This window comes from Physeter macrocephalus, chromosome 19, assembly GCF_002837175.3.
Source record: "Physeter macrocephalus isolate SW-GA chromosome 19, ASM283717v5, whole genome shotgun sequence".
NCBI classification, from domain to species: domain Eukaryota; kingdom Metazoa; phylum Chordata; class Mammalia; order Artiodactyla; family Physeteridae; genus Physeter; species Physeter macrocephalus.
The window spans coordinates 35,176,026-35,200,168 of NC_041232.1; the positions used below are offsets into that span (position 1 = coordinate 35,176,026).

The window sequence follows — 24,143 nt, forward strand, 5'->3', positions numbered from 1 at the left end:
TTTTTGCAGTACGCGGGCCTCTTACTGTTGTGGCCTCTCCCGTTGCGGAGCACAGGCTCCGGATGCGCAGGCTCCGCGGCCATGGCTCACGGGCCTAGCCGCTCTGCGGCATGTGGGATCTTCCCGGACCGGGGCACGAACCCGTGTCCTCTGTATCGGCAGGCGGACTCTCAACCACTGCGCCACCAGGGAAGCCCCCAGAGTGTAACTTTTAATCACAATTTTTGTTCATGCACACGGAAACCAGCTTTTAGAATTTTGTAACCCAAAGGTCAGTATGACATAGTGTAGTGTATTTCAACCTGGATTCCTGGATGGGGTCCATTGAGTTCACTGGGACAATTTTTAATTTTGGAGTTCCCACTGTAATGATAACCTTTAAAAAAAATACCATGGAGGGTATGAATCTCAATCTGAAAATTTAAGCAGGGAAAAATGTATTACTTAATTTTCTATAATTAAACTTAATTTCTAACTCTGAGTCTACCATTCCACCAGGAGGACAAGCAACTTAACTTCAGGTCTCCTTGCTCCCCTCACCCCACATCTCCAGGGCTTTGTCTCAACTCTGTGACTTTTCACAGAGCCCCAAACACACAGGCATGGGGGCCTGTGTGGGAGCAAGGACTTATGTCCAAACAAGTAGCCAGAGATGCGTCCCTCAGTCTCATGCCAGTGCCTCCCACTGGCCAAATCCAAGCAGAAGCCAAAAGACAAGAGGGACCAGTGATACAATTCATAATGAGCAGCCTCCAAGGGCACAGATCAGGCTGGAGAAGAATGGAGAGTGGATCTGAAGGTACAGATGGAGGATAAGCAGCACACTGAGGAAAAGTAGACCCAAAAGGGGCTCTGTCACCTGGAGGCTTAGGGAACACAAACCAAGAAAGGTTACAGACAGTCTGCTTCTCTGACCCGCCAGACCCCTCCCATGAGGTCATTGGCATAGAATCCAAGTACCTGCTGGAATAGTCAGGACAGGAAGAAAGGGAAGGGCTGGAGAAGGAAAACACAGAGAGAAATCAATAAATAATGCCTCAAAATATTATCTCAGCAATATAAACACACTGTGAATCATCTGGACGACCATTGAACAATCCATTATCACCATAAGATCTCAGAAACTGCCCTTACAGGTAATAATGTATTAGCCCCAAGTGTTTTTTGTTCATTAACTCTTCCATCCAATAAACATTTATTGAGCACCTACTATGTGACAGGCACTGTTCTAGACACCAAGAATACACCAGTGAAAAAGGCAGACCCACCCTCGAGGAGTGGACATAGTTCTATTTTTATTGTCATGATTGATTTTGTATTGTAATGAAACAAGAACAGAGGTGGATTTCATAATGAAATAATCATTTGGGCCAAGCAAAGTCTAAATCATATCACGATGTGCTGTAAAAATCTCGGATTTTCACAGTAGTTCAAAGCATAAGCGGTAATGTGAAATGGAAACATCACACAGCAGATAGAAATGCCGAAGTGAAAAAAAACTGCACTATGAGAATCAATATTGTATTTATAATGCAAGCCTCAATTTTATTTTAACAAAATTACATTGTCTATTATTTATGTCATTTGAAGTTTTGTTTCTATTTAATTTGTATATTTGCTTTTAGTCCTGTAGTTACATAAATGCCATATACATGAGCTGTTTGTATTTAGTTTTATGTTTGTTCACTTAAGAAACATAAAATAACTTTAATCATTACAAGGGGTCTGTGGAAATGTTTTCCTTTTTAAAATGAGGTCTATTCTTCATTTAAATTTGGGAAACCCTGGGGGAGCGGGGTTATGATAATGCATGTGAAAGAGTTGTCTGGCACTTAGCATATCCTCAGTAAATACTAATTCCCTTCCCTTTCTCATAATATTTTTTCAAGATGAGTGATAAAAATAAATTACTTGAAATGGGAAACTAATAAGGCCATATCTTTAAAGAATTCCTTGCTCTCAAGAAAATGGAACCATAATTTGCCAGGAAATTTCCAGAGTCTCAGCAACTAGAAAACCGTACAAGATGCACATTTAAAAAAAAAAAAAAGAGGAAGAAGCCATTGCGAAATAAGAAAGGCAATGCTCATGGTACAAATCTAAGTGAAAATCTAGCTCCCAATTTTTTAGAAAGAAATGAAAAGGCATGTTGGAGATATAATCCCTCAAAGTTTCTGTTCCCAGGTAGCATGCTCAAAATAGCCATTAGCTACCTTATGGAAAGAATTTTAAGGAGTGTTGCTTCCTCCTGATTTGCCCATTCTGAGCACACAAGTCCTCCCTGTAGCTTGGGTAGGAGTTGTTTTCCCTCACTTTCAAGGCCCTTTTGGTTCCTGTATTTGCAAAGGCTCAGAGTTCATTTCAGGTCTAGCCTTTAAACACAGCTGCCCATTTGATTTGTTCACCCGAGTAATATCTTTTTCTATTCTCTTAGCCCTGCAACTCCACCTTGGGAGCTCCTTCTTGAAACTTCAGTTACTGCTCAATCAGTACTCTTCCCTCTCCTTGTAATTATATCTCGGGGTCAAAGGAGATGGACTTATTTTGCTCCCTTATTTTGAACACATTTCCTTGCTGGGGTGCAAGCTAAAAGTGGATTTCCACACGTTCTTTTCTGAAGAACCAGAGCAATGGTTCTTCCAGAGTAACGTCAGCAGTTAACTCCTGAATCCTCTGCCATACTCCCTCATGTACATGCTAAGAAAAACTACTCTGTCCTCAAAGCAGGCGCCATGAACACAGTTGAATAGATCGGGGAGGGTCAACCACAGCAGTGATGACTAAGCTGAGCTTTAAAGAAGAAGAATTCGACTAGTTAGAGCAGGGAAGAAAGGCATTCTGGAAGAAGCAGAAATGTACGTGAAAGTTATTAGACATAAAAGTATCTGAGAGTAGCTCAGTCTGACTGCAGAGTATGTGGTTATGAGGTGAGACAAGAGAAATGCAATATATAATTATGACTTTAGAATCAAAAACACTCAAGTCCAAATCCTAGTCATGTAAAGAATTTTTTTAAATTCTGAGTCTTGGTTTCCTCGTTTGCATACAATATATCAAAAAGTAAGGAATCAATGAGATCATGTATATAAAGTATAAAAGACAATGATGGCACACGATGTGTGCTTAGCATATAGTAACTTATTATGAATAGGAATATATCAATATATAAGGCTGACGGATTGGGCAGGTCCATGCTATGAATAGCTTTGAATGTGGAGCTAATTTAACTAGGTCTTGAAAGCTATTTGGAGCCACTGAAGGAATGGATTGATCAGATTTCTATTTTCATTAAGGCAGATATTCAAGTACAAGGCAGTGTGCTAATCACTGTGGGAGAGATGTTTGAACAGAAATGCTATCTTAGGGCTTCCCTGGTGGCGCAGTGGTTGAGAATCTGCCTGTCAATGCAGGGGACATGGGTTCCAGCCCTGGTCTGGGAAGATCCCACATGCCGCGGAGCAACTAGGCTCGTGAGCCACAACTACTGAGCCTGCGCGTCTGGAGCCTGTGCCCCGCAACAAGAAAGGCCGCAACAGTGAAAGGCCCGCACACTGCGATTAAGAGTGGCCCCCACTTGCCGCAACTAGAGAAAGCCCTCGCACAGAAACGAAGACCCAACACAGCCAAAATTAAATAAATAAATAAATAAAAAGCAGTTTCTTTAAAAAATAAAAAAATGCTATCTTAGACACCCCCTTTATGATTCATTGCCATCAACCGCTGACGATTTAGTGTGGGTCTGGTGCTGACATCAAAACAGGAACCTCTTCACGACTTTCCATTTACAAAGTGGGAGGAAGGAAGCTAGAGTCGGGCAAAAAAACATTTTAGTGGAAAGTCTAACCAGAACCAAGTGGCAGAGGCCTCTTCTAGCCCTGAGGGCAAAGTGCTTTGTTTTCCTCTAAGAGCTATGAATAAAAATAGCACATGCTAGAGTGAAGGTCACAAAATCTCATGAAATAGTCATAATTTAGAAATTCTCCCTGGTGTAGGTCTGTATCATTTGTTTTTTAAACTGACATAAACAGCCATTAGAGGAGCTCCTTGAAAGAAAAAAACACCAAAGTCCAGCTGAGCCTTCCTGACTTCTGTAATGATGGACCTGCTGAGTTGCTCAGAACTAAGGAAGTAGTCTAACACAGCACTATACGTATATACCATTTTCTGTAGTAATAGCTTACTTACAATTTGCATTGACTTAGGCCGTTAAGGTCAGTACTACCAGAATCCACTTCAGATAGTAATACATCTACATACAAAAAGTTCACTTTTGTGTCTCTTCACCTTTCTACTTTAGAGGAGATATTTCCATGCAAATGCTGACCTCTCCTGGTAAGAAACTTTAGTAAGTTACTAAACTACTTTAAAGTTACTTTAAAGAAGGTATCATTCCAATGGAATTTAAGATAATTTGCGTTATGGATAGGAGAGGCAAAGTTAAATGATCCTGTTTTAATGGAAAAAAACCCTTCATCCACAAAATGCTTTTCCATTGGCAATCCCAGAACGTTCTCTCTTTCCTCCACAGGCTTTCTCATTTTGCTTATTACATCCCTATTGAAAATTATAAAAGTCAAACATGATCACTCCAACCAAAGAGATTTATTCACACTGAAACAGATACATCTAGCTCTTTCATTTTCTCTTCCTTACACTCAGCAAATGAATATTTTAATATTTATTCACCAATTCATTGATTGACACTTGGTGTTTCCAATTCCGTGGCGTTACCAACAGTACCAAAATAAGCATTTGTGTACATGTCTCTTTGTATACATGTTATCAGTACAAGAAATCCTCTTGTGTTTATACCTAGAGAATTGTTGGATTGAAGGGTATTACACCTTCAACCTTATAGAATGCCAAATTCTCTTCCAAAATGGCTGTACCAGATTACATTTCCATTAGCTGAGACTACAGGCCCCACCTCCTCACGAACATGCATCAGGCTTTTTTTTTTCTATTTTTTTGGCTGCTGCCGCATGGTATGAGGGATCTTAGTTCCCCAACCAGGGATTGAACCCGTGTCCCCTGCAGTGGAAGCACGGTGTCTTAACCACTGGACCGCCAGGGGAGTCCCACATCAGGCTTTTAAACTCATGCCAATCTCACAGATGAGAAAACAATATCTCAGTATTGTTTTATGCATTTTGCTGATTACTCAGGGAGCTAAGCATCTTTTCATATTTCCTCCTCTGTATGAATTTACTGTTTATGTCTTTTGCCATTTTTAACTTGTTTGCCTTTTTATTGATTTGTAAAAGTTTTTAATATATTCTAGACACTAATCACTGGTTATAAGAGTCACAAATATCTTCCACCACTCTAAGCCCCGTCGGGTCTTCGTTGCGAGGGCTTTCTCTAGCTGTGGCAAGCGGGGGCCACTCTTCATCGCGGTGCGCGGGCTTCTCACTATCGTGGCCTCTCTTGTTGCGGAGGTACAGACGCGCAGGCTCAGTAGTTGTGGCTCACGGGCCTAGTTGCTCCGCGGCATGTGGGATTCTCCCAGACCAGGGCTCGAACCCGCGTCCCCTGCATTAGCAGGCAGATTCTCAACCACTGCGCCACGAGGGAAGCCCCCTATCTTGTCTTCTTAATGAGCTGAAGTTAATTTTAATGTAGACAAAATTATCCATTTTTCCTTTATGTTTTATGCTTTTTGTATTTTGTTTGAGATATCCCTCCCTACTCCATGGTAATTGGATATGCTCTAAATAATTTAATTTTGTATTTCAGACTGTGTCATTAATCCACCTGAAATTTTTTTGTGTGATATGAGGGATCTTTTTTTTTTCCCCATGTGTGGATAACCAATTGTCCCAGAATGATTTATCATATAATCTCCCATTTTCTTCTTGACTCTTAGTCACAATGTCTTCAAATGTGATACAATTAAACATAGATATAATTTCTTCATATGTGTGGGTCTGTTTGGGGGCTCCTTATTTTCTTTCATTAGTCAATTTTTCTTTCCCTTAACCATTAGTATGGCATCTTAATTGTTATGATTCTAATAAGCATATATCTAGTAGGGCAAGTTTTAATTTTTTCCAGTGTTATTGAGGTATAATTGACAAATAAAAATTGTGTATTTTAAGGTGTACAACATGGTTTTGATAAATAATTACCACAATCAAGCTAATTAACATACCTATCACCTCACCTAGTTACCTTTTTTATGATTGATGAGAACACCTAATATCTATTCTCTTAGCAAATGTCAAGTGTAAAATACAGTATTATTAACTATAGTCACTGAGCTGTACATTAGATCCTCCCCTTCTCTTTTCATTTCCTATAGTCCATCTGTTAGCTCTGTGTCTGTGCGTTGGCCTCATTTTCTCTTTCTGAAGATGGGCTTTCTCCAAGTGATAAGGAAGATGGCAGCATTAGCTCAATATTCACCACGACTCCTGTGGTAACAGAGAATCGGTCTAGGCAGCCAGCATCACCAATGGATATTATCCTACTTGCTGTTCAGCACCCAAATACTCTTTCCAATTGAAGGGAAATCCCAAAATAGGGCTCTGCAGCTCACTACAGAAGCTGAAAGCGAGGAGGGACAGGTATAACTCTTCCTGTTCCCTGGAAGCTAGAGCACAAGCACGAGACCTGAGTATAGCCAATCAGATACTGTCAGCCATGAACTTGAATCTCGAGGAAGATGTGCAAAGGTCTGAGAGCTGGAGATGAGGCAGGACAGCTGCAGCGGCATGGTGTGGTGGTCGATGTTCAGTGACGCGGTGACAAGTACCCAGGGGCTGCCAAATCGAGGAGCAGAGCCAAGCCATAGAAATGGTGTTGGCGGGGCATCTTAAGACTGAAGCTATGTCTTGCTTCCACTGAGGCCTGCCCAAGCTTTATCTCCAGCCTTTTACTTGCATGAGCTTCCCGATACCCTCCCAATAACTTACTTCTCAAAATACTAACCAGAGCAGGTTTCTATTGTTTTATAAAAGAGAAACTCTGACTAGTACAACAGCCATATTGTCCAGCTGCAGAAGAAAAATTTCAAAGACTTACTGCTAGCCAGGCCTGGTCCTACGCCCACAACTGTTTGTCTGTTACAAGAATGGGGCAAAGGTGGTGGGAATGGCAAGTGAGGAGTGGGAAACGTGCTGAGCACCTCTGCAACAGTGATTAGGACTGAACAATCTTGACCTTCATTTATAAACATTTGTAATCATACAGAATGAAAAATCACCAGTCATATGAATGTCTTTCTTGCCTTCCTCTGCCAAATCCCACCCTCACAAATATACAGCTCATTCCTTTCCATTCTCTAAGCTTTAGCTTAAATATCATTTCTTCAGAGAGGTCTTTCCTGGCAACTCAAAAGTTAAATACTGCTGGAGCACCCCCTGCCTCAGTCTCTCATTCCTTTCGTTTTGAGGGACCTTGGGGCTATGTTACTTCAGCACTCTTCATCTCAGGTTCTTCTGTAAACCGGGAATAATAAAGAGTACCTATCTCACAAGGTTGCTGGGAAGGCCAAATAGTTCATACATGTAAAGCACTAAGAATTCAAGCACACAAGGGCACTCAATATATGCTATTGTTTCCTTCATAGCATTTTTCACAGTGAAATTCTTTTATGTTTTTCTTTACTTTTTTTTTCTTTACTTTTAAAAAAATCTTTTCTCCCATAGAATAAAAACTCCATGATAGTTAACTCTTCTGTTTTGTTCAAAGTGCCAGGTTCATACATATATACACACACACACACAGACACACAACTAATATATATATTAGTTGAGAGTAAACAAATGAAGAAAATATTATATCAAAAACTTAGGAGAGTGTGGTGGCCATGAAAACGCTCCCCTCAGACCATTTGCTGTGGGAAACATAATTGACTGACAGCCCCATTGCTGCCTGCTGGGTCCACCACACTTGCACCGAGGCCAGGCTTTCTGAGAGTAGCTCTAGGTCAATGACTGAGCATGGCAGAGGTAACCAGGGCAGGTCCATTCTGGCAAACTGCTAGACCCTTCCTACAAGAAGTTTGGCCTGACATCTCCCCACTGGCAAAGTCAAACCTTTTCTGGAGCTGCACTTCACTTCTTCCTTCCCTCTCTCTTTCCACAGGTGTCAGCCCTGCACTGTGGTCTGCAGGCTCTCACTGCCTGCTCCCTCCCTAATAAATCTCTTGCACATCTAATCAAATGTTGGCATCTGCTTCTTGGTAGACCCAAACTAACACAATCAGGACTTGCAGAAGCAAACCCCGAGGGGAGAATTTGTGAATAAATGATTAAGGTGCTCTCAGGAGAAACCAGTAAGGGAGAGAAACAGGATAGGAAAGGGAAACAAGCCAAGTGATGGGTCAATTTCAGTCAAAATCTCTGCCTAACCTTTCAGGGAAGCTGGGCTCACCAGGTTAAGAATCACCTACTATTCAATTTCTAACCTTAAATTATGTTCATCTACATGGTCCAATCAAGCTCACCAAACAGGATTTCACAACGTATACTAATGATATATACAGTACCTACAACAAAATAAAATAATAATACTGCATATATAATCCAATAATATTGTTCTTGTGCCTAGCAAATAGTAGGCACTCAATAAATATTGAATGAATAGCACAATATTTACAATATAAAATGCTTGAAAATTGCCACCACCCTATAAAAAGGACAGTACCCACACAGTTTTCATGCAATTTCTCTTTTTCCACAAAAATGTAACTCCCAAAATAGACACAAAGTGCCAAACCTCTTCCATTCTTCTTCTCAGCGACATTCCTCTCCCAATGCAGGAGTCTCATTCCTTTTGCTCAACTTTGCCTCTCAAACATCAGTTCCCTGTCAATATAATTCTTTCAATCCACTTAAATTACTTAGGGAGAGGAAGGGAAAGAGGGCTAGGGCCCAGAACCCAAACCGGCAAAGGCTGCAATACAACATGCTAACGCGGTTGACTTGTGAGCATGGAACAAAGTTTCCTTGGCCTGGGCTAGAGGATAAAGACCAGAACGAAAGCAGACTAAGCTGCCTCCCTGGTCCTTTTCTCCTAGATCTCACCACACCAATGATAACTTGAATCCAAATGAGACATACCAAGGAAAAGAAGAGGAATAAAGATGTGAATGCTTAGAATCCATCCAAACCATCCATTCCAGAATTTCCCATGGAGGTGTTTCCTAACAGAGAGGCATTCCCTGGTCCATCTTACCTCACTAGCATATAAGGAAGAAGAGATGCTCAATAAACGTAAGTGAGGAATTTACATGTTATTGGATGTCTGCCCTTGGAATGTTATTATTACACACTTCTTTTAAAACTTATGTTATGAATGACAATATGATCCTCACCCTTATCTAATTATAAGGAAATAATTTATGAGCCATTAACTAGGCCCACAGCTTCGTAAAGATTCATGAGTTAAGACTCGAGAAAAATATAGGCTTTGGGATTACAGCTAGGGGTTCAAATCCCAAACCTAGCTTTCTCTAGCCATGTGACCTAGGACAGATGAGCCTGTTTCCTCACTGATGTGTATAACTATGTACAATGTTGTTGTAAGGAGTAGGAATAATACAAGCAAAGTGTCTGGCTCATAGGAGGTACTCAATAAAACTTGACTATTACTTGCGACAGCATGACAGTGTAGAGCTAAAAAATTGAAATCAAAACCCATGGGTAGTCTCATGTTGCCAGCTACCTCTGTCAAGAACCCTATCTCTTTGAGTTTGTTTCCTCATGTGTAAAATGAGCATAATCGCTGTGTTACTCATCTCAAAATATCATTTAAAGGATCAAATGTCTTACTACACGTTAAGTGCTTTGGGAATTATAAGGCATTTATTAACATGATCTAAATGCTAACACATTTCTATGGTAGTGAGTTTTTTGGTTTTTTTTTTTTTTTTTTTTTTGCAGTATGCGGGCCTCTCACTGTTGTGGCCTCTCCCGTTGCAGAGCACAGGCTCCGGAAGCGCAGGCTCAGCGGCCATGGCTCACAGGCTTAGTCGCTCTGCGGCATGTGGGATCTTCCCGGACCGGGGCACGAACCCGTGTCCCCTGCATCAGCAGGCGGACTCTCAACCACTGCACCGCCAGAGAAGCCCTGGTAGTGAGTTTTGATGGACAACTTTTTAAAATGCATCACCTACTTCCTTGCCTTACTGAATATCACTTCACCTTGAGATCTCAAGATCATACTGATGGCTGTGACGTTTTTGCCCTTTTTAAGTTACCTAGCATCAGACTGCTGTTTTTACATAGATTTTTTCTTAACTTGTGGTAAAGTATAAATAAAATTTAGCATTTTAACCATTTATAAGTGTACAATTCAGTGCTATTAAGTACACTTACAGTGCTGTGCAAACGCCACCCATATCCATCTCCTGAACTTTTTCATCGTCCCAATCTGAAATCTGTACACATTAAACAGTAACTCCCCATTATCCCCTGATATTTGCTGCTTTTTTTCCCTACTGTTTATCTGGCGTTTGTTCACTCATTAGCAACAACAGTTCATTTCTCTCCTTCCCACAAAATATACTGCTGGCTATAACTTGGGAGGAACTGCAAATGCCATTTTTAAACCAGTAACATTCTTTGGCCTGAAACACAAATACAATCTGGTTCCAACCCGGTTTTTCAACTCTATTTCTATTCAGAATCCAAAGTTTAAGTCAAAGTCAACAGCTACCTTTCACTGTGCTTTCTTCTTTCCACACCTCTGCTCACACCTTCTTCACCCTTTGGAATGTCTTTCCTATTCACCCCTTCACACTCTGACCTGTCTATTGGAATCCTTCAGGGTCCAGCTCTATTCTCTCTTTTCCACAAAGGCTCTTTGACCACCTCATATGGTCCCTCTCTCCTTTGATCTCTTACAGCAGCTATGATGCAAATTACTCGTGATCAAAATTGTTCACTGCAGTTGTTTCATTTATGTCGACCTGAGCTCCTCAAAACAGCAAGTAAGCTATATTATTTTGTTCATTCAATCATATGTCCATATATTTATTACTCATTCAACAAATACTGTCCACTGTGTACAAAGTGCCCAGCAAATCTGTCAATAAACACAATTCTAAGTCACTAGGCTTTGATGGATGAGTCAATAAACTCAAGCTCTTCTTCTGTTTGGATTTGGTAAAAAATAATTTTATTTACCTCTTGGGTCTTAGTTGTGTTCCACACAGTTAATAATCATCTATAGTATAATAATAATCCTAATACATCAGATACCTATTAAATCAGTTAAAACCTATTTTGGCAATTTCGAAATTTACGTTGCACAATCAAACCTGAATGATTCTGTTGATTCTAAAAAACCTGCAACGCTCCAGGTAGCCAGCACTGTTCACAATTCCCACTTAGGGACAAGACTATGCAAAGCTGTCTTTTTGTTAGTGTCCTGTATTCTCGCTGGATATCAACGAAGGGAACAAGGTAAAGCGCGCCTAGCTTGCTTCATTTAGGTACACGTGGAGGTGAATAAGAGCTGGTAGGAAGTGTTTGGGTCAGTGCTTCTTCGCCCACAGCATAATTCCAACTGAAAAGTTACTGCCACTTGGCTTCTCATTGGCCAAGCCTCTCTCATTGGCCAAGGGAGGAAACTGCTGAGAAGACAAGGTTTTGCAACTGGTGCCTCCAACCCTTCACCCGGCGCCACCCGCTATCCAATCAGCGCCGAGTACTGCATTCCTCCAAGATCTTCCTCTTTCAGTATAGCCCTCTATGTGCCAGCAAAGTTAACTAATCCCCAAACATTCATAATAATACTTGCATTGCTATACAAGCCACACGCGCATTCATGATTTCATTGACGCTCCTCCACAGCCCAAGGATATAAGCATTACTTCTATTCCTCAGAAGAGGAGGCTGCTCCTGAGCTACAGGGCCCATGAACTGTGGGGCAGAAACGCAAATCCGGATCTGGGACCACTCCTCGAAAAGGACTTTGGTCCGGCGGTGCACGGCCACTGCCGACACTTCCCCAGCCTGGAGCTTGCCCGGATGACCCACCAGCCTTGGATTCTCGGGCGGCGGTTACCTTCCCTCGCGGCCCATTGAGCCGTAACCAGCCGCCTTTCACCAGGCTTCCCCAAACCAGGAAAACCACCGCCAAAGGGCGCGTCCCGGCCTGCAACCCGCAGCGCTTACAGGACAAGGCCACACATCTACCGTCACCCCAAGGGTTACCCACGAACCCGGATCGGGCATTGAGAGGCTGACTCCGGCTCCCAGCGCCCGCCCGTCCTCGATCACCAGAGAAGCTCCCATCCCCCACCAGGCCCGCCCCTGCGCTCACAGGCCGCTCTAGCAGCGCACGGAGCCGGCAATCTCTTCGCTCCCGCCCTGACGTCATCGGCGGGCGCCGCGGCGCGGTGGCGAGCACGCGCGGCCGAGAAGATGTCTCCTACGCCGCCGCTCTTCAGTTTGCCCGAAGCGCGGACGCGGTTTACGGTGAGCGGAAGGCGGGTGGGTGCGGCCCTGGCTCAGCGCTATTTTTTGCCCTCCTCTCCCTGAAATTACTCGAATTTTGCTCTGAGGTAAAGCGGGGACAGAGGCGTGTGCGCCGCGGCGACGGGCTCCCGGCCTCGTCGTGGGCTTAGAAGTGGCAAAGGCGCATTACCTGTCTCTTCCTTGCGTCCTCTGCGGTCCGCCTCCACCTTCCCGCCGGCGGGTCCCAGGACCCCGCGTTCTGGGCGTGTCTGCGCCCTGCGTGGAGGGGTCACCCGCAGACTACCTCTGTTCGGGTCCAGCTCCTTTGCAGTGCTCTCTCAGCTGGGCAGGTGTCTCCAGAACTGGAAGGGGTCTGCTGAAGGGGGAGGGCGGGACTGACTTTAGCCCAGACAACCCGCTCCCGCCCCGCCTCCTAAGTTGCCAGGTGGTTGTTCTGGCCGCTTATTCACCACCCTTTAACCCTCCGTATCTCATTCCTAAGAGATCGATGAGGAAGGTCCTAAGTGGGACAGGACAAACAGGTCAGCTTGGGAAGGGTTGTCAGCTGTCATTTTATTCTTACACATTGGGGAGCAGTAGTTTAAGCATTTGGGAAACACTTTACAGAGCGTTTTCATATTAGCTTGTTTAACTCTTAGAATAGCACTGTAAGGAGGCTGTTTTATTATCTCTGGTAGATGAGATAGAAACTGAGACAGCCTCCCCCCACCCCAAAAGTTAAATGATTTACTTTACTGTTTTCTCTGACTTAAGACCCAGTATTCTTTTTATGTTGCCCATCACTAAATTGTTTGACTGTATTTGTCCCTAGTGCTCTGAAATTCTGCCAGTAGTAACTGTTAGGAATATCCAAGGTTACATTAGTCCTGGAGGGGACCATTTAATGGGAGCTCATCTAGCCCAGTGCTTCTCAAGCTTGAGCATGGGGTGGGATCTCCTGGAGATCTTGTTAAATGTAGATTCTGGTTCAGTAGGTCTGGAATGGGGCCTGAGATTCTGCATTTCTAACAAGTTCTCAGGTGATGCCACTGCTGCTGTTGGTAGTAAGGATCTACAACAACCCTCATATTTAACTCGTGAGGAAAATGAAGCACAGAGGTAAGGGGGTATGCCCAAGATTACACAGCCTATTCACAGGCAGAGTCAGGAATGGGCTTTTCCAGTATAAATGTAACTCCTGTGAGGTAACATTGATTTTCCAAGTGTATGTGAATTTTCACAGAATGAATGACTTGGCAATATTTTTGTCTTTCAATTACGACTACTTTAAGACAACCAGCAGGTTTACTACTTTAAGACAATCAGTGTTTACTTGGTGTCAGGGACTGTGGGACTGTGCTGTACAAGCTACCTAGACGAGGTAGGACTTTTTTTTTTTTTTTTTCGAGGTAGGACTTTTGATGGGTCTTGAAGAATGGATAGAATTTGCGTGAGCATGTGGGAGGAATAATGGGAATGAATACACTAGAGTGAGCTTGATAGAAAATGATGGGAAAATGGCTAGACCCTAGTAGTATGTGTTAGGGGGTACTGGGAAATGAGGTTGCATAGCTTGAGTGGGATAACATTATCAAGGACGTTTCGAGGAAGCTATGAAATAAGGAGCCACTTAGAGATTTTTTTTAAAAGCAGGATACTCTCATGAATGGGATATTTTAAAAGAAAGGAGGAGGGAAGACCTGGAATGAGAAAGTCTAGCTGGGGAGCTCTTGCAACGCTTAAAGTGATGAGTCTATATCAGTAAGTGGCATTTGAATAAGAATTACTGATAGAATGACTCATAGGTAATTTTTCCCAGGTATAAACATTTTTTAGTTAGACATACTATTGATGAGTGATATGTTTTTCAGTAAATAATCAGAAATCTTTCCACTTATTTGCTATTTTTATTTTTCTAGAAATCTACCAGAGAGGCCCTGAACAGCAAAAATATCAAGCCCTTGTTGAATACGTTCAGCCAGTTACCTGGAAGGTAAGGCGTTGATATCCATGAAATAGGCTCACTGAAATCTTTATACTTACCCTGAGCTGCTTTAAAAATGCAGGTGTTTTTTGTTTTTAATAGTGAAAATGAAAAAAAATGTACCCTTGACCAAGCTTTTAGAGGTGTTCTAGAAGAAGAAATTGTAAGTATGTTTTTCCTTTATTTATCGTTAGCATTTTGCTGGCAAATTAATATTATTTTTAAATTTGCTTTTATCCTTAGAATAGATATTTAAACATGACTGTTTTTTCTAGAGTGAACTTGCTACTTTGTGAAACCTAACTTGGTCATAGTTAGTATAGGAGTTGTGTAAGGATTAAGGGTTTTAATAACACAGTTTGACTTGTTTAAGGGTTTGGTTTAATAAATGAGTAGAGCCCTCTGCAAGTGAATATGTATAAGAAAAGTTGATAAGAGGTCTTCCTGAGCAAAAACTAGAATTTGAAGGTGAGCCCTCTCCCTTTGCTGTATAAACAGTGACACATCTTGTAGTGGCATAAAAGGTCTAGTCCAAGGATTTTCAGCATAGGAGCTGGGATTCCATGCCCTCATTTTCCTATTGCTTCCCCTTATCAGTTCGCCTGCAAAAATAACAAGAGCCTTTCCAACTTCAGTAGAGAAATTTAAACATGAAAAATCTGAATTTATTTACCATTAGAGGAGCACCCAAATGAAAGCAAAAGTTTCAGTAATTTATTCTTGGTTTAGCAAAGCTTAGATCTCAAGAAGTTAGACCCTTTTCCCGTGGCCATAAAACAGTGTCCCTTTCTTTTGGACAATTCTATGTCAAATTCATTCTTTCCTCTTCTTCATACCTAGTCACTTACCTGTTGTCAGGCATTGGGCAAGTGACTTTGCTTTTCTGAGCCTCAATTTCATTTGTAAGAGGGGAAATACCATTTTTTCATGGTGGCTGTGTAAAACAGAACTTAATGTACACTCAATAAATGCTGGATTTTATGATGTTATCAAACCTAAGCACCACCTCTCTTCTATTAAAACCCTCCCTCAGACATATTGATGCACCAGTACAATTAATTCCCCTGGCCCTGCCTTTGTCCTGTGCCATTGAGTGAGTTATGGCCTCAGCACATGTGTAGTTGATTAGTTTACAGCCTTAATCATGCTAATGTAACGATCTTCCTAAGACTTGGATTTTAAGTGAATCACCTGCTGTTTAATTATTTGATATACTTCTACAGTAGGGTTATTACTGTTCGTTTTTAAAATTTTCATCTTAGAAAGTAATCTTATCTTCTGTGAAAAATATCTTTATCCAGTGTTTGTGATAATCAATTTAATGTCAGAGGATATGTTTTTCTTATTATCAAATTAGTCTAAAGTCTGGCTCCTAAATTAAGTTGTTTTCTCCTTTGTTGGTAGATAAATCATTCATCATGTGAAAACGTTTTAGCTATTATTTCTCTTGCTATTGGGGGAGTTACTGAAGGTAAGTATGGGTTTGTTTTTTTAAAGCAATCTTGGGCATGAAATGTTTTATTTAAAACTTATTCTCCCCATATCTCTCTACCTAATTGATTTTGTTCATTTTTAAAATTCTGCCTACCCCCTTTGCCAAGAAGTCCCATGGAAATTAGCTCACAGGTATTTCTTGTCACTAGTGTATACAGTGCACACTTTGGCACTTTCTTTGTTCTCCACTTGTTCTGTTCATCAGGTAAATATTTATTGAGCATCTACTATGTGCCTGGTACTGAGCTAGGACTTGGGAGATTCAGTGGTAAATAAAACATATTCATTGCCTGTAAGGAGCCTAGTGGCTAATGGAGGAAACACGTCTAAATGTCTTACTGGGGTGGGGGGTGAAGTAGGAATGAAATAGGAATGAAGTATGGTTGAAGTGATTCTCTAAACTTCAGAGTCTGAAGGAATCAGGATGGTCTTAGAAAGGAAACTGTAACATAAGAGCTGGGATGTGAGGGATGAGTAATTTGTCAGACAGAAACAGAAGGATATAGCTATATAAAGACCTAGTTCAGCATGACTAAAAAAACGTGGAGCAGAATGGTGAGAGGATGATGAGAATGGTGAAGAAAAGAAGCAGGAGGGGTAGGTTAGGGCCATTTGTAAAGGGCTTTGTGTGCCATGCTAAAGAGGACCTATGGAAGAGCCATTGGATTGGGAGAAACTGCTGGCAGGAAAACTAGGTAGAGGACAATTAAAATGGGGCAGTAGCAGTAGGGGATAGTTTCAAGAGACTTTTATTTATTTATTTTTATTTATTTATTTTTGGCTGCATTGGGTCTTCGTTGCTACGCATGGGCTTTTCTCTAGTTGTGGAGAGTGGGGGCTACTCTTCGTTGCAGTGCACAGGCTTCTCATCGCAGTGGCTTCTCTTGTTGCGGAGCCCGGGCTCCAGGCACACAGGCTTCAGTAGTTGTGGCACGCGGGCTTAGTTGCTCTGCAGCATGTGGGATCTTCCTGGACCAGGACTCGAACCCATGTCCCCTGCATTGGCAGGTGGATTATTAACCACTGCGCCACCAGGGAAGCCCCTCAAATGAGATTGCCAGGCTTTAGCTTTGTTTTACTGAATCAGAATCTTTCAGAGTGGAATTTAGGTAATTCTATAGTTATTAATGTGAGTTAACTTTTGCCAAACTATACTTCTGTTAAGGGCAGGGAGTATGTCTCTCAAATCTCTTGGATATACAGGACATAAAAATATCACAAATCTATGTGTTAAAGGACTTTAGAGGTCATATGGTCCAATCTTGTCTCTGGCCTATCCTGTCTTCCCTCAGTAAAGTCCTTGACAGGTGGTCATCCAGCCTCTACTCCCATTGATGGAGCTCACTATTTGATTTCTGTTAGATAGTTCTGATGGTGCGATTTCCTTTGTATTGAGTTGAAATTTGCTGCTTTATGCCTTCCTGGTTCTAGGCAGTATCCCTCGCATCACATTCCAGATATGATCTTACCAGTGCAGAGTAGAACTGGAAATACTACTTCCTGTTTCTGAACATACTGTGTTAATGCAGTATTTTGGGCTAATAGTACCCACTCAGTACTTTTTTTTCTTTTTACATATCATGCTGAAGTGGCTACTTTTCCTAAACACTTAACAAGTGTTAGTATCTATTACGTAAAAACAGAAGGAAGAATGAGCAGGGAGGTAAAAGTATTTTTAGCTAGCCTAGATGACCTTAAAGTCTTTAATTTATTGCTTTACTTTAGTAAAATTGAATTTAGAAATAAACAATGTTTTATTTTACCCTTTTTTCCCTTGAAACAATGGTATTGTAAAAGTTTAATGAGTTGAAATCAGTATCAAATCTTTTTTTTTGTTTTTTGTTTTTTTTAGAAACAAATATTTATTTTGCCACTTCAGAAGGCTTTTGAAAGCTTTAGGAAAAGTGGAAGAACAGAATTTTCAATTTGAAGTTCATTTACCCTTTTTTTTTCAACATCTTTATTGGAGTATAATTGCTTTACAATGATGTTTTGTTATCTTTTTTGAAGTAGTTTTCAAATCACAGACAACTTAAATTTTAGCAATAGTACAGAACATTTGGAAATGAGAAGGGAACATACTAGTCCTAATTCTTCTACTTTAAATAAAACTACCATTTATTTTGGTATATGGTTTTAGTTTCTCTGGTCTTTTTAAAAGATTTTATTGTGATAACCATAATACCCATACAGTTTTGAACCCTGCCTTTTTCACTTGACATTATATCATAAACATTTTCCAAGTTATTATAGTCGTCATAACCATCGTTTTTAATTGGCTGCATTATATTCTTTTGAATAGCTTAGTGGTGAAGAAAACAGACTGTGGAGCCAGACTGCCTGGGTTCGTATCCCAGCTCTACCACTTACTGGCTCTATGATCTTGGGCAAGTTATTTAACTTCTCTGTGTCTCAGTTTTCCCATTCTATAAACTGGAGATAATGTTATCTACCTCATAGGGTTATAAGGATTACATGTGTTAGTATATATAAAGCACTTAGTGTGCCTGACATATAGTAAATGCTCTAGAAGTGTTATCAAGAATGATTATCATCATCACATACCAAAACTTACTTAAGTATATCCTGTTTGGGGACTTTAGGTTGCTTCTGTTTCTTGTCTTTCACAGCCTTGTTAGGATTGACAAAGTATACCTTTAATATTTTCTTCAAAATTATTTTGCATGGGCTGTTTTACTCAACAGTATTTTAAACTTTTTAATTGGCTTGTGCTCCACTTGAAGGTATTTGTACAGCATCTACACCTTTTGTATTGTTGGGAGATGTTTTGGATTGCCTTCCTTTGGATCAGTGTGACACAATATTCACTTTTGTGGAAAAAAATGTTGCTACTTGGAAATCAGTAAGTGCTTTACTTTCTTTTTCTGCTAATATTATCTTTCTATAGATCCAGAGTTCTGAGGGTAGTTTTTGTTGTTTTTTGTTTGGTTTTTGCTTATATTTCTAATATTGCTGATTGCCAAAAAGTTTGTCCCTATGAGAATTACATATTCTACTCTCTTGGAAAAGCCAAGTAAAAGTCATATGGAAAAAAAAATGGAAGTACAGAATTTGAGTAGATACAATTAACTTGAAAACACCCACTTTTACATGTTTAAAAGTTACTTAGAATCGTGTTTTGTTATATATTTGAAAATATTTTTATTTCATTAAAAATGTTATTTGCTTGAAAAAAGTGAAAGTGGCATAGTAGATTCTCAGTGCATAGTAGCGTTCTTTAAATTTTTACTTCCTGTGACTTATTATTGAAGGATGTGCAACAACTTCAGAACAATAGTAATAATTTCTATCTTAATTTCAGAATACATTCTATTCTGCTGGGAAGAATTATTTACTACGTATGTGCAATGGTAAGTAATTCAACAGTAAATGATTGTTTTTTAAAAAGTAAATGTGGCCAGGAAAACAGGTGGTGGAATTAAACACAAGTGGTAAAATTTTTAAAGTAGATTGTATCTTCATTTTTAAATAGCAGTCTGACTTATTAAAACTGATCATTTGCTTTAAATTAAACTATTCCTGTTCTGGGTATAAACTTAATGAAAACCAAAAAAATTCAGTAAAGCTTGTCTTACCCATGCTAAACTTGTTTAGTTTTATTCCTAATTTTCTAGAGCTTTTTTGTGACAAAAATAGTTTCTACCCCCATTTTGAGAACTAGTGCTTTAGGAAAATACTTTTGACAAACTGGTTAAGAAACTTGGGTATGGTTGTAATAAACATAGAATGATCTCACCTGTGTAACCTTCGTTTCCATGTGTTGTTAGATCTCTTACGAAGATTATCAAAATCCCAGAATACAGTCTTCTGTGGACGAATTCAGCTCTTTTTGGCCAGACTTTTCCCTTTATCTGAGAAGTCAGGTAAGCTTTTGTACATAAAATGCTTTGCAGGAAAATCTTTACCAGATTAGAATCTACCATGATGATAAAAAAGAAAAATGGTTCTAAAAAGTTGAAAACATAGGAAATTGCCACTTTATTTTACTTATAAGTAGTTATACCTGTCCCAGCGTATGATACAGGTAACCCTTAAATAAAGTCATTGATTCCTTTTTTTCTATATCTGCAAGCCTGTTTGTTTGTTTCTCTTTTTAAATATTTATTTATTTATTCATTTATTTATTTATTTTGGCTGCGCCAGGTCTTAGTTGCAGCACACGGGATCTTCGTTATGGCATGCAGGATCTTTAGTTGCAGCATGCGGACTTCTTAGTTGCAGCATGCAACTCCCAGTTGCGGCATGCATGCGGGATCTAGTTCCCCAACCAGGGATCAAACCTGGGCCCCCTGCATTGGGAGTGCAGAGTCTTACTCACTGGACCACCAGGGAAGTCCCTAAAGTTATTGATTCTTTAAGTTCAAAGTTTATTAATAATAATGTGCAGTTGAATCACACTGAAATATGTAGCTGTGAATCATGTTTTTATTTCATTTCCTAATGTATGCCTATTTTTCTGTTTCCATTTTTTCCTTCAGTCACTACTGTTCAGCCACATTGACTTTGTTCATTTCTTTTATCATTTATTATTGTGAAATATAATGGTAATATGAAAAGTACATAAAGTAAATATAGTATAATAATTATGAAGCAAATACTTGTGTAACCACTGTCCAGGTCCAGAAATGGAACATTGCCCACCACAAGGCCCTCTGGAGCCCACCACAATCTGTTCAAATATGCCAGATTTTAATATCTCTTTGCTTCAGTCTTCCCTTCCTTAATATCAGGCTAATATACCACCTACTTCATATGCTGTTGTAAGGATTAAATGAATTAAAATATGTGAAGAGCTTACAACAGTTCCTGCATGTGGTAAGACCTATAGTATATGTTAGCAGCTGTTTTACATGTGGTTTTCTTTTTGTCCTGCTAGATTTATGTTTTTTTCTTTCCTCTTATTTAATGTGGTCAGGATTAATTTTGATTTATCAATGTATTTACCACTTGTATTTCTGACCTTCTGTCTGTTTCCCCCTTTAGACTTTACTTTAGTGCAGATTTGTGTTTTCTTCGAAAATCTTTCTTTACTCTTGAAGAATGGTTTCAATAGATAGAAGATTGTAGGTTGGCACTGGATGTAGGATTTCATTTAGTGGGAGATAATCTTTACTTTGCCTTCTAGCTTCTATAGATAAGGCAAATGTCAGTCTAACTCCTTTGAAGATAATCTAGTTTTTTTTTTCTCTCTATCTGCTCTTAAGGTTTTATTTTTCTTTGGGTTTTTTGTTTGTTATTTGTTTGGGTTTTTTTGTTTCTTTTTCAGTTTTATATGATGTATCTAAGCACGGATTTTTAAAATTTATCATTCTTCAGATTTGTGGGCATCTTGAATTTATGGATTGGTTGTCCTTCATCCAGTTTGTAAAAATTTAAGCTGTTATTTCTTCAAATATTATATATGCTTCTTTCTCTTTTTCTCTTTATGGAACTCTAGTAGACATCCTATATCTTCTCACTGTATCCTCTGTCTCTTACACTTTCTACATTTTTCATCTCTTTGTCGCTCTCCATCACATTCTGCACAATTTCTTTAGAAATGTTTTCCAGTTCACTACTTCTCTCTCCAGCTCTGAATAATCTGCTGAGTTCTTAATTTCAGTAATCGTATTTTTTTCATTTCTAGAAAGTCTTTTTTAAGTCTGCTGTGTCACTTTTTTAGTTTCTTATTCCCTGCTGATATTTTCAAACTTGTTTTTAAATTTTCTAACCAGGGTAAGCATTGTTATTTTTATGTGTCTGATAATTCCAGTGTCTTAAGTCTTTGTGGGTATGTCTCTATTGTCTGTTTCTACTGTTTCTCACTCATTGTGTCTTACCCCTTTGTGTTTCTGGTTAGTGTTTGATGTTATATTTGAGAAGATATTTGAGGGAATAATTTTGAGGCCTAGGTTAGATACCTTTCTCCAGATAAGAGTTTTCATTACTCCTGCCAGGCACCCTTAGAAGGGTGCTACTACTAGTCCAAGATTACCTTAATCTAGCCCAGCTCAAGGCCTGTGATTCCTTAAAAAATCAAGAAGACTTGGCACTGGACCGCAATTTGGTTCATCCTTACCTGAGGACGTAGGTCCCAGTCTAGAAGAAGGTTGGGGTAGGATTTATTAGATTCCCCACCTTCCTTGGACTCAGAGATTTATTTTTATCATCCTCACTTCAGGAAGCTGCTAAAAGAGTAGCTCAGTTTTGCAGCCGATTCTTCCTGTTTGGCAGATATCCTCAAGACAAAAGTGGCTTTGAGTGCTGATGATGCATTGCCTATCTTTCTTGCCTTCTTGATTTTTGCCATATATTCCTCACTGAATGTCAGCTCTTTACTATTTTTAAGAAAACAGTTTTTTGTTTCATTGCCTAAAACAATGCTGTGAACATGGTTTATGCTCTCAGTATTCATAGAATTAATGTAATTTATCCAAGTTTTCAGTTGTCCTTAGAGGGTTAATCTGAGTTAATTAATTAGCTAATTAATTAGCCTTCCGTTACCGGAAGCTTAGCGTTTTATATTTTTTAACAGCTTTATTGAGATGTAAATTCACATACCATACAATTCACCATTGAAAATGTACAGTTTACTGTTTTTTAGTGTATTCACAGGGTTGTGCAGTCATCACTGCAGTCTAATTTTAGAACATTTTAACTTCTAAAATGAACCCTGCACCCATTAACTGTCACTCTCCACTTACCTCCATCCTTACTCTGTCTCCCAGGCCCTAAACAACCATTAATCTACTTATTGGTCTCTATGGACTTTCCTATTCTGGACATTTTAAAAATGGAATAATAAAATAGGTGGTCTTTTGTGACTGGCTTTTTTTTTTTTTAACATCTTTATTGGAGTATAATTGCTTTACAATGTTGTGTTAGCTTCTGCTGTATAACAGAGTGAATCAGCTATATGTATACATGTATCCCCATGTCCCCTCCCTCCTACCCTCCCTATCCCACCCCTCTAGGTGGTCACAAAGCACTGAGCTTATCTCCCTGTGCTACGCAGCTGCTTCCCACTAGCTATCTGTTTTACATTTGATAGTGTATATATATCAGTGCTACTCATTCACTTCATGTGACTGGCTTTTTAAACTTAGCTTAATACTTTCAAGGTTCATCTGTGTTGTATGTATCAGTAGTTCATTCCTTTTTATGGCTGAATGATATTCTCTATATGGATATACCACATTTTGTCCATTCATCAGTTAATGGACATTTGAGTTGTTTCTGCTTTTTGGCTGTTGTAAATAATGCTGCTGTGAACATTTGTGTACAAGTTTTATGTGGATATATGTTTTCACTTCTCTTGGCCATATACCTAGGATGGAATTGATGGGTCATATGGGAACTGTTTTAATTTCTCCTGGATAGATATCTAAGAGTAGAATTACTGGGTCATATGGTAACTCTGTATATTTAAGTTTTTTTTTTTTTAATTGGAGTATAGTTGTTTTACAATGTTGTGTTAGTTTCTACTGTACAGCAAACTGAAGTAGAGTTCCCTGTGCTATACAGCAGGTTTTCATTAGTTATCTGTTTTATATGTATTAGTGTATATATGTCAATCCCAATCTCCCAATTCATCCCACCCAACCTTTTCCCCGCTTGGTGTCTATACGTTTGTTCTCTACATCTGTGTCTCTATTTCTGCCTTGCAAATTGGTTCATCTGTACCATTTTTCTAGATTCCATATATATGTGTTCACATAGGATATTTGTTTTTCTCTTTCTGACTTAACTTCACTCTGTATGACAGTCTCTGGGTCCATCCATGTCTCTACAAATGATGTATTTAAGTTCTTGAGGAACTACCAAACTGTTTCCCAAAGAGGCTGCATCATTTTATCACTGATGCAAGTGCATTGCAGTTTCCCCACATCCTTGCTAACACTTACTGTTTATTGTCTTTTTTATTATAGCCATCCTAGTGAGTGTAAAGTGGTATCTCATGGTTTTGGTTTGTATTTTTGTAATGACTAAAGATGTTAAGCATCTTTTCATGTGCTTACTGGTCATTTGCATGTCTTCCTTAAAGAAATAGTCTATTAAGATTCTTTGCCCATTTTAAAAATTGGGTTATTTGTCTTTTTATTACTTAGTTGTACAAGTTCTTATATTCTGGATACTAGACCCTTATCAGATATATAATTTGTAAATATTTTCTCCCATTCTGTGGATTCCTTTTCACTTTCTTTTCTTTTTTTTTTTTTAACATCTTTATTGGAGTATAACTTTTACAATGGTGTGTT

At 39.5% G+C, this 24,143-nt stretch overlaps 1 protein-coding gene and 1 long non-coding RNA gene across 2 annotated transcripts in view; one reads left to right on the forward strand and one right to left on the reverse strand.

Moving 5' to 3' along the window:
• Positions 1-12,762, reverse strand: part of LOC129391579 (uncharacterized) — a 43,602-nt gene extending 30,840 nt beyond the window's left edge. The window contains exon 1 of the long non-coding RNA XR_008615952.1: positions 12,598-12,762. This is a non-coding gene — a long non-coding RNA (uncharacterized lncRNA). The remainder of the gene's footprint in view (positions 1-12,597) is intronic.
• Positions 12,314-24,143, forward strand: part of THOC1 (THO complex subunit 1) — a 50,722-nt gene continuing 38,892 nt past the window's right edge. The window contains exons 1-7 of the mRNA XM_024121121.3: positions 12,314-12,428; positions 14,327-14,400; positions 14,494-14,554; positions 15,796-15,862; positions 18,630-18,748; positions 19,208-19,256; positions 19,674-19,769. Coding sequence (XP_023976889.1) covers positions 12,375-12,428; positions 14,327-14,400; positions 14,494-14,554; positions 15,796-15,862; positions 18,630-18,748; positions 19,208-19,256; positions 19,674-19,769 — 520 coding nt within the window. The 5' untranslated portion in view covers positions 12,314-12,374. The remainder of the gene's footprint in view (positions 12,429-14,326; positions 14,401-14,493; positions 14,555-15,795; positions 15,863-18,629; positions 18,749-19,207; positions 19,257-19,673; positions 19,770-24,143) is intronic.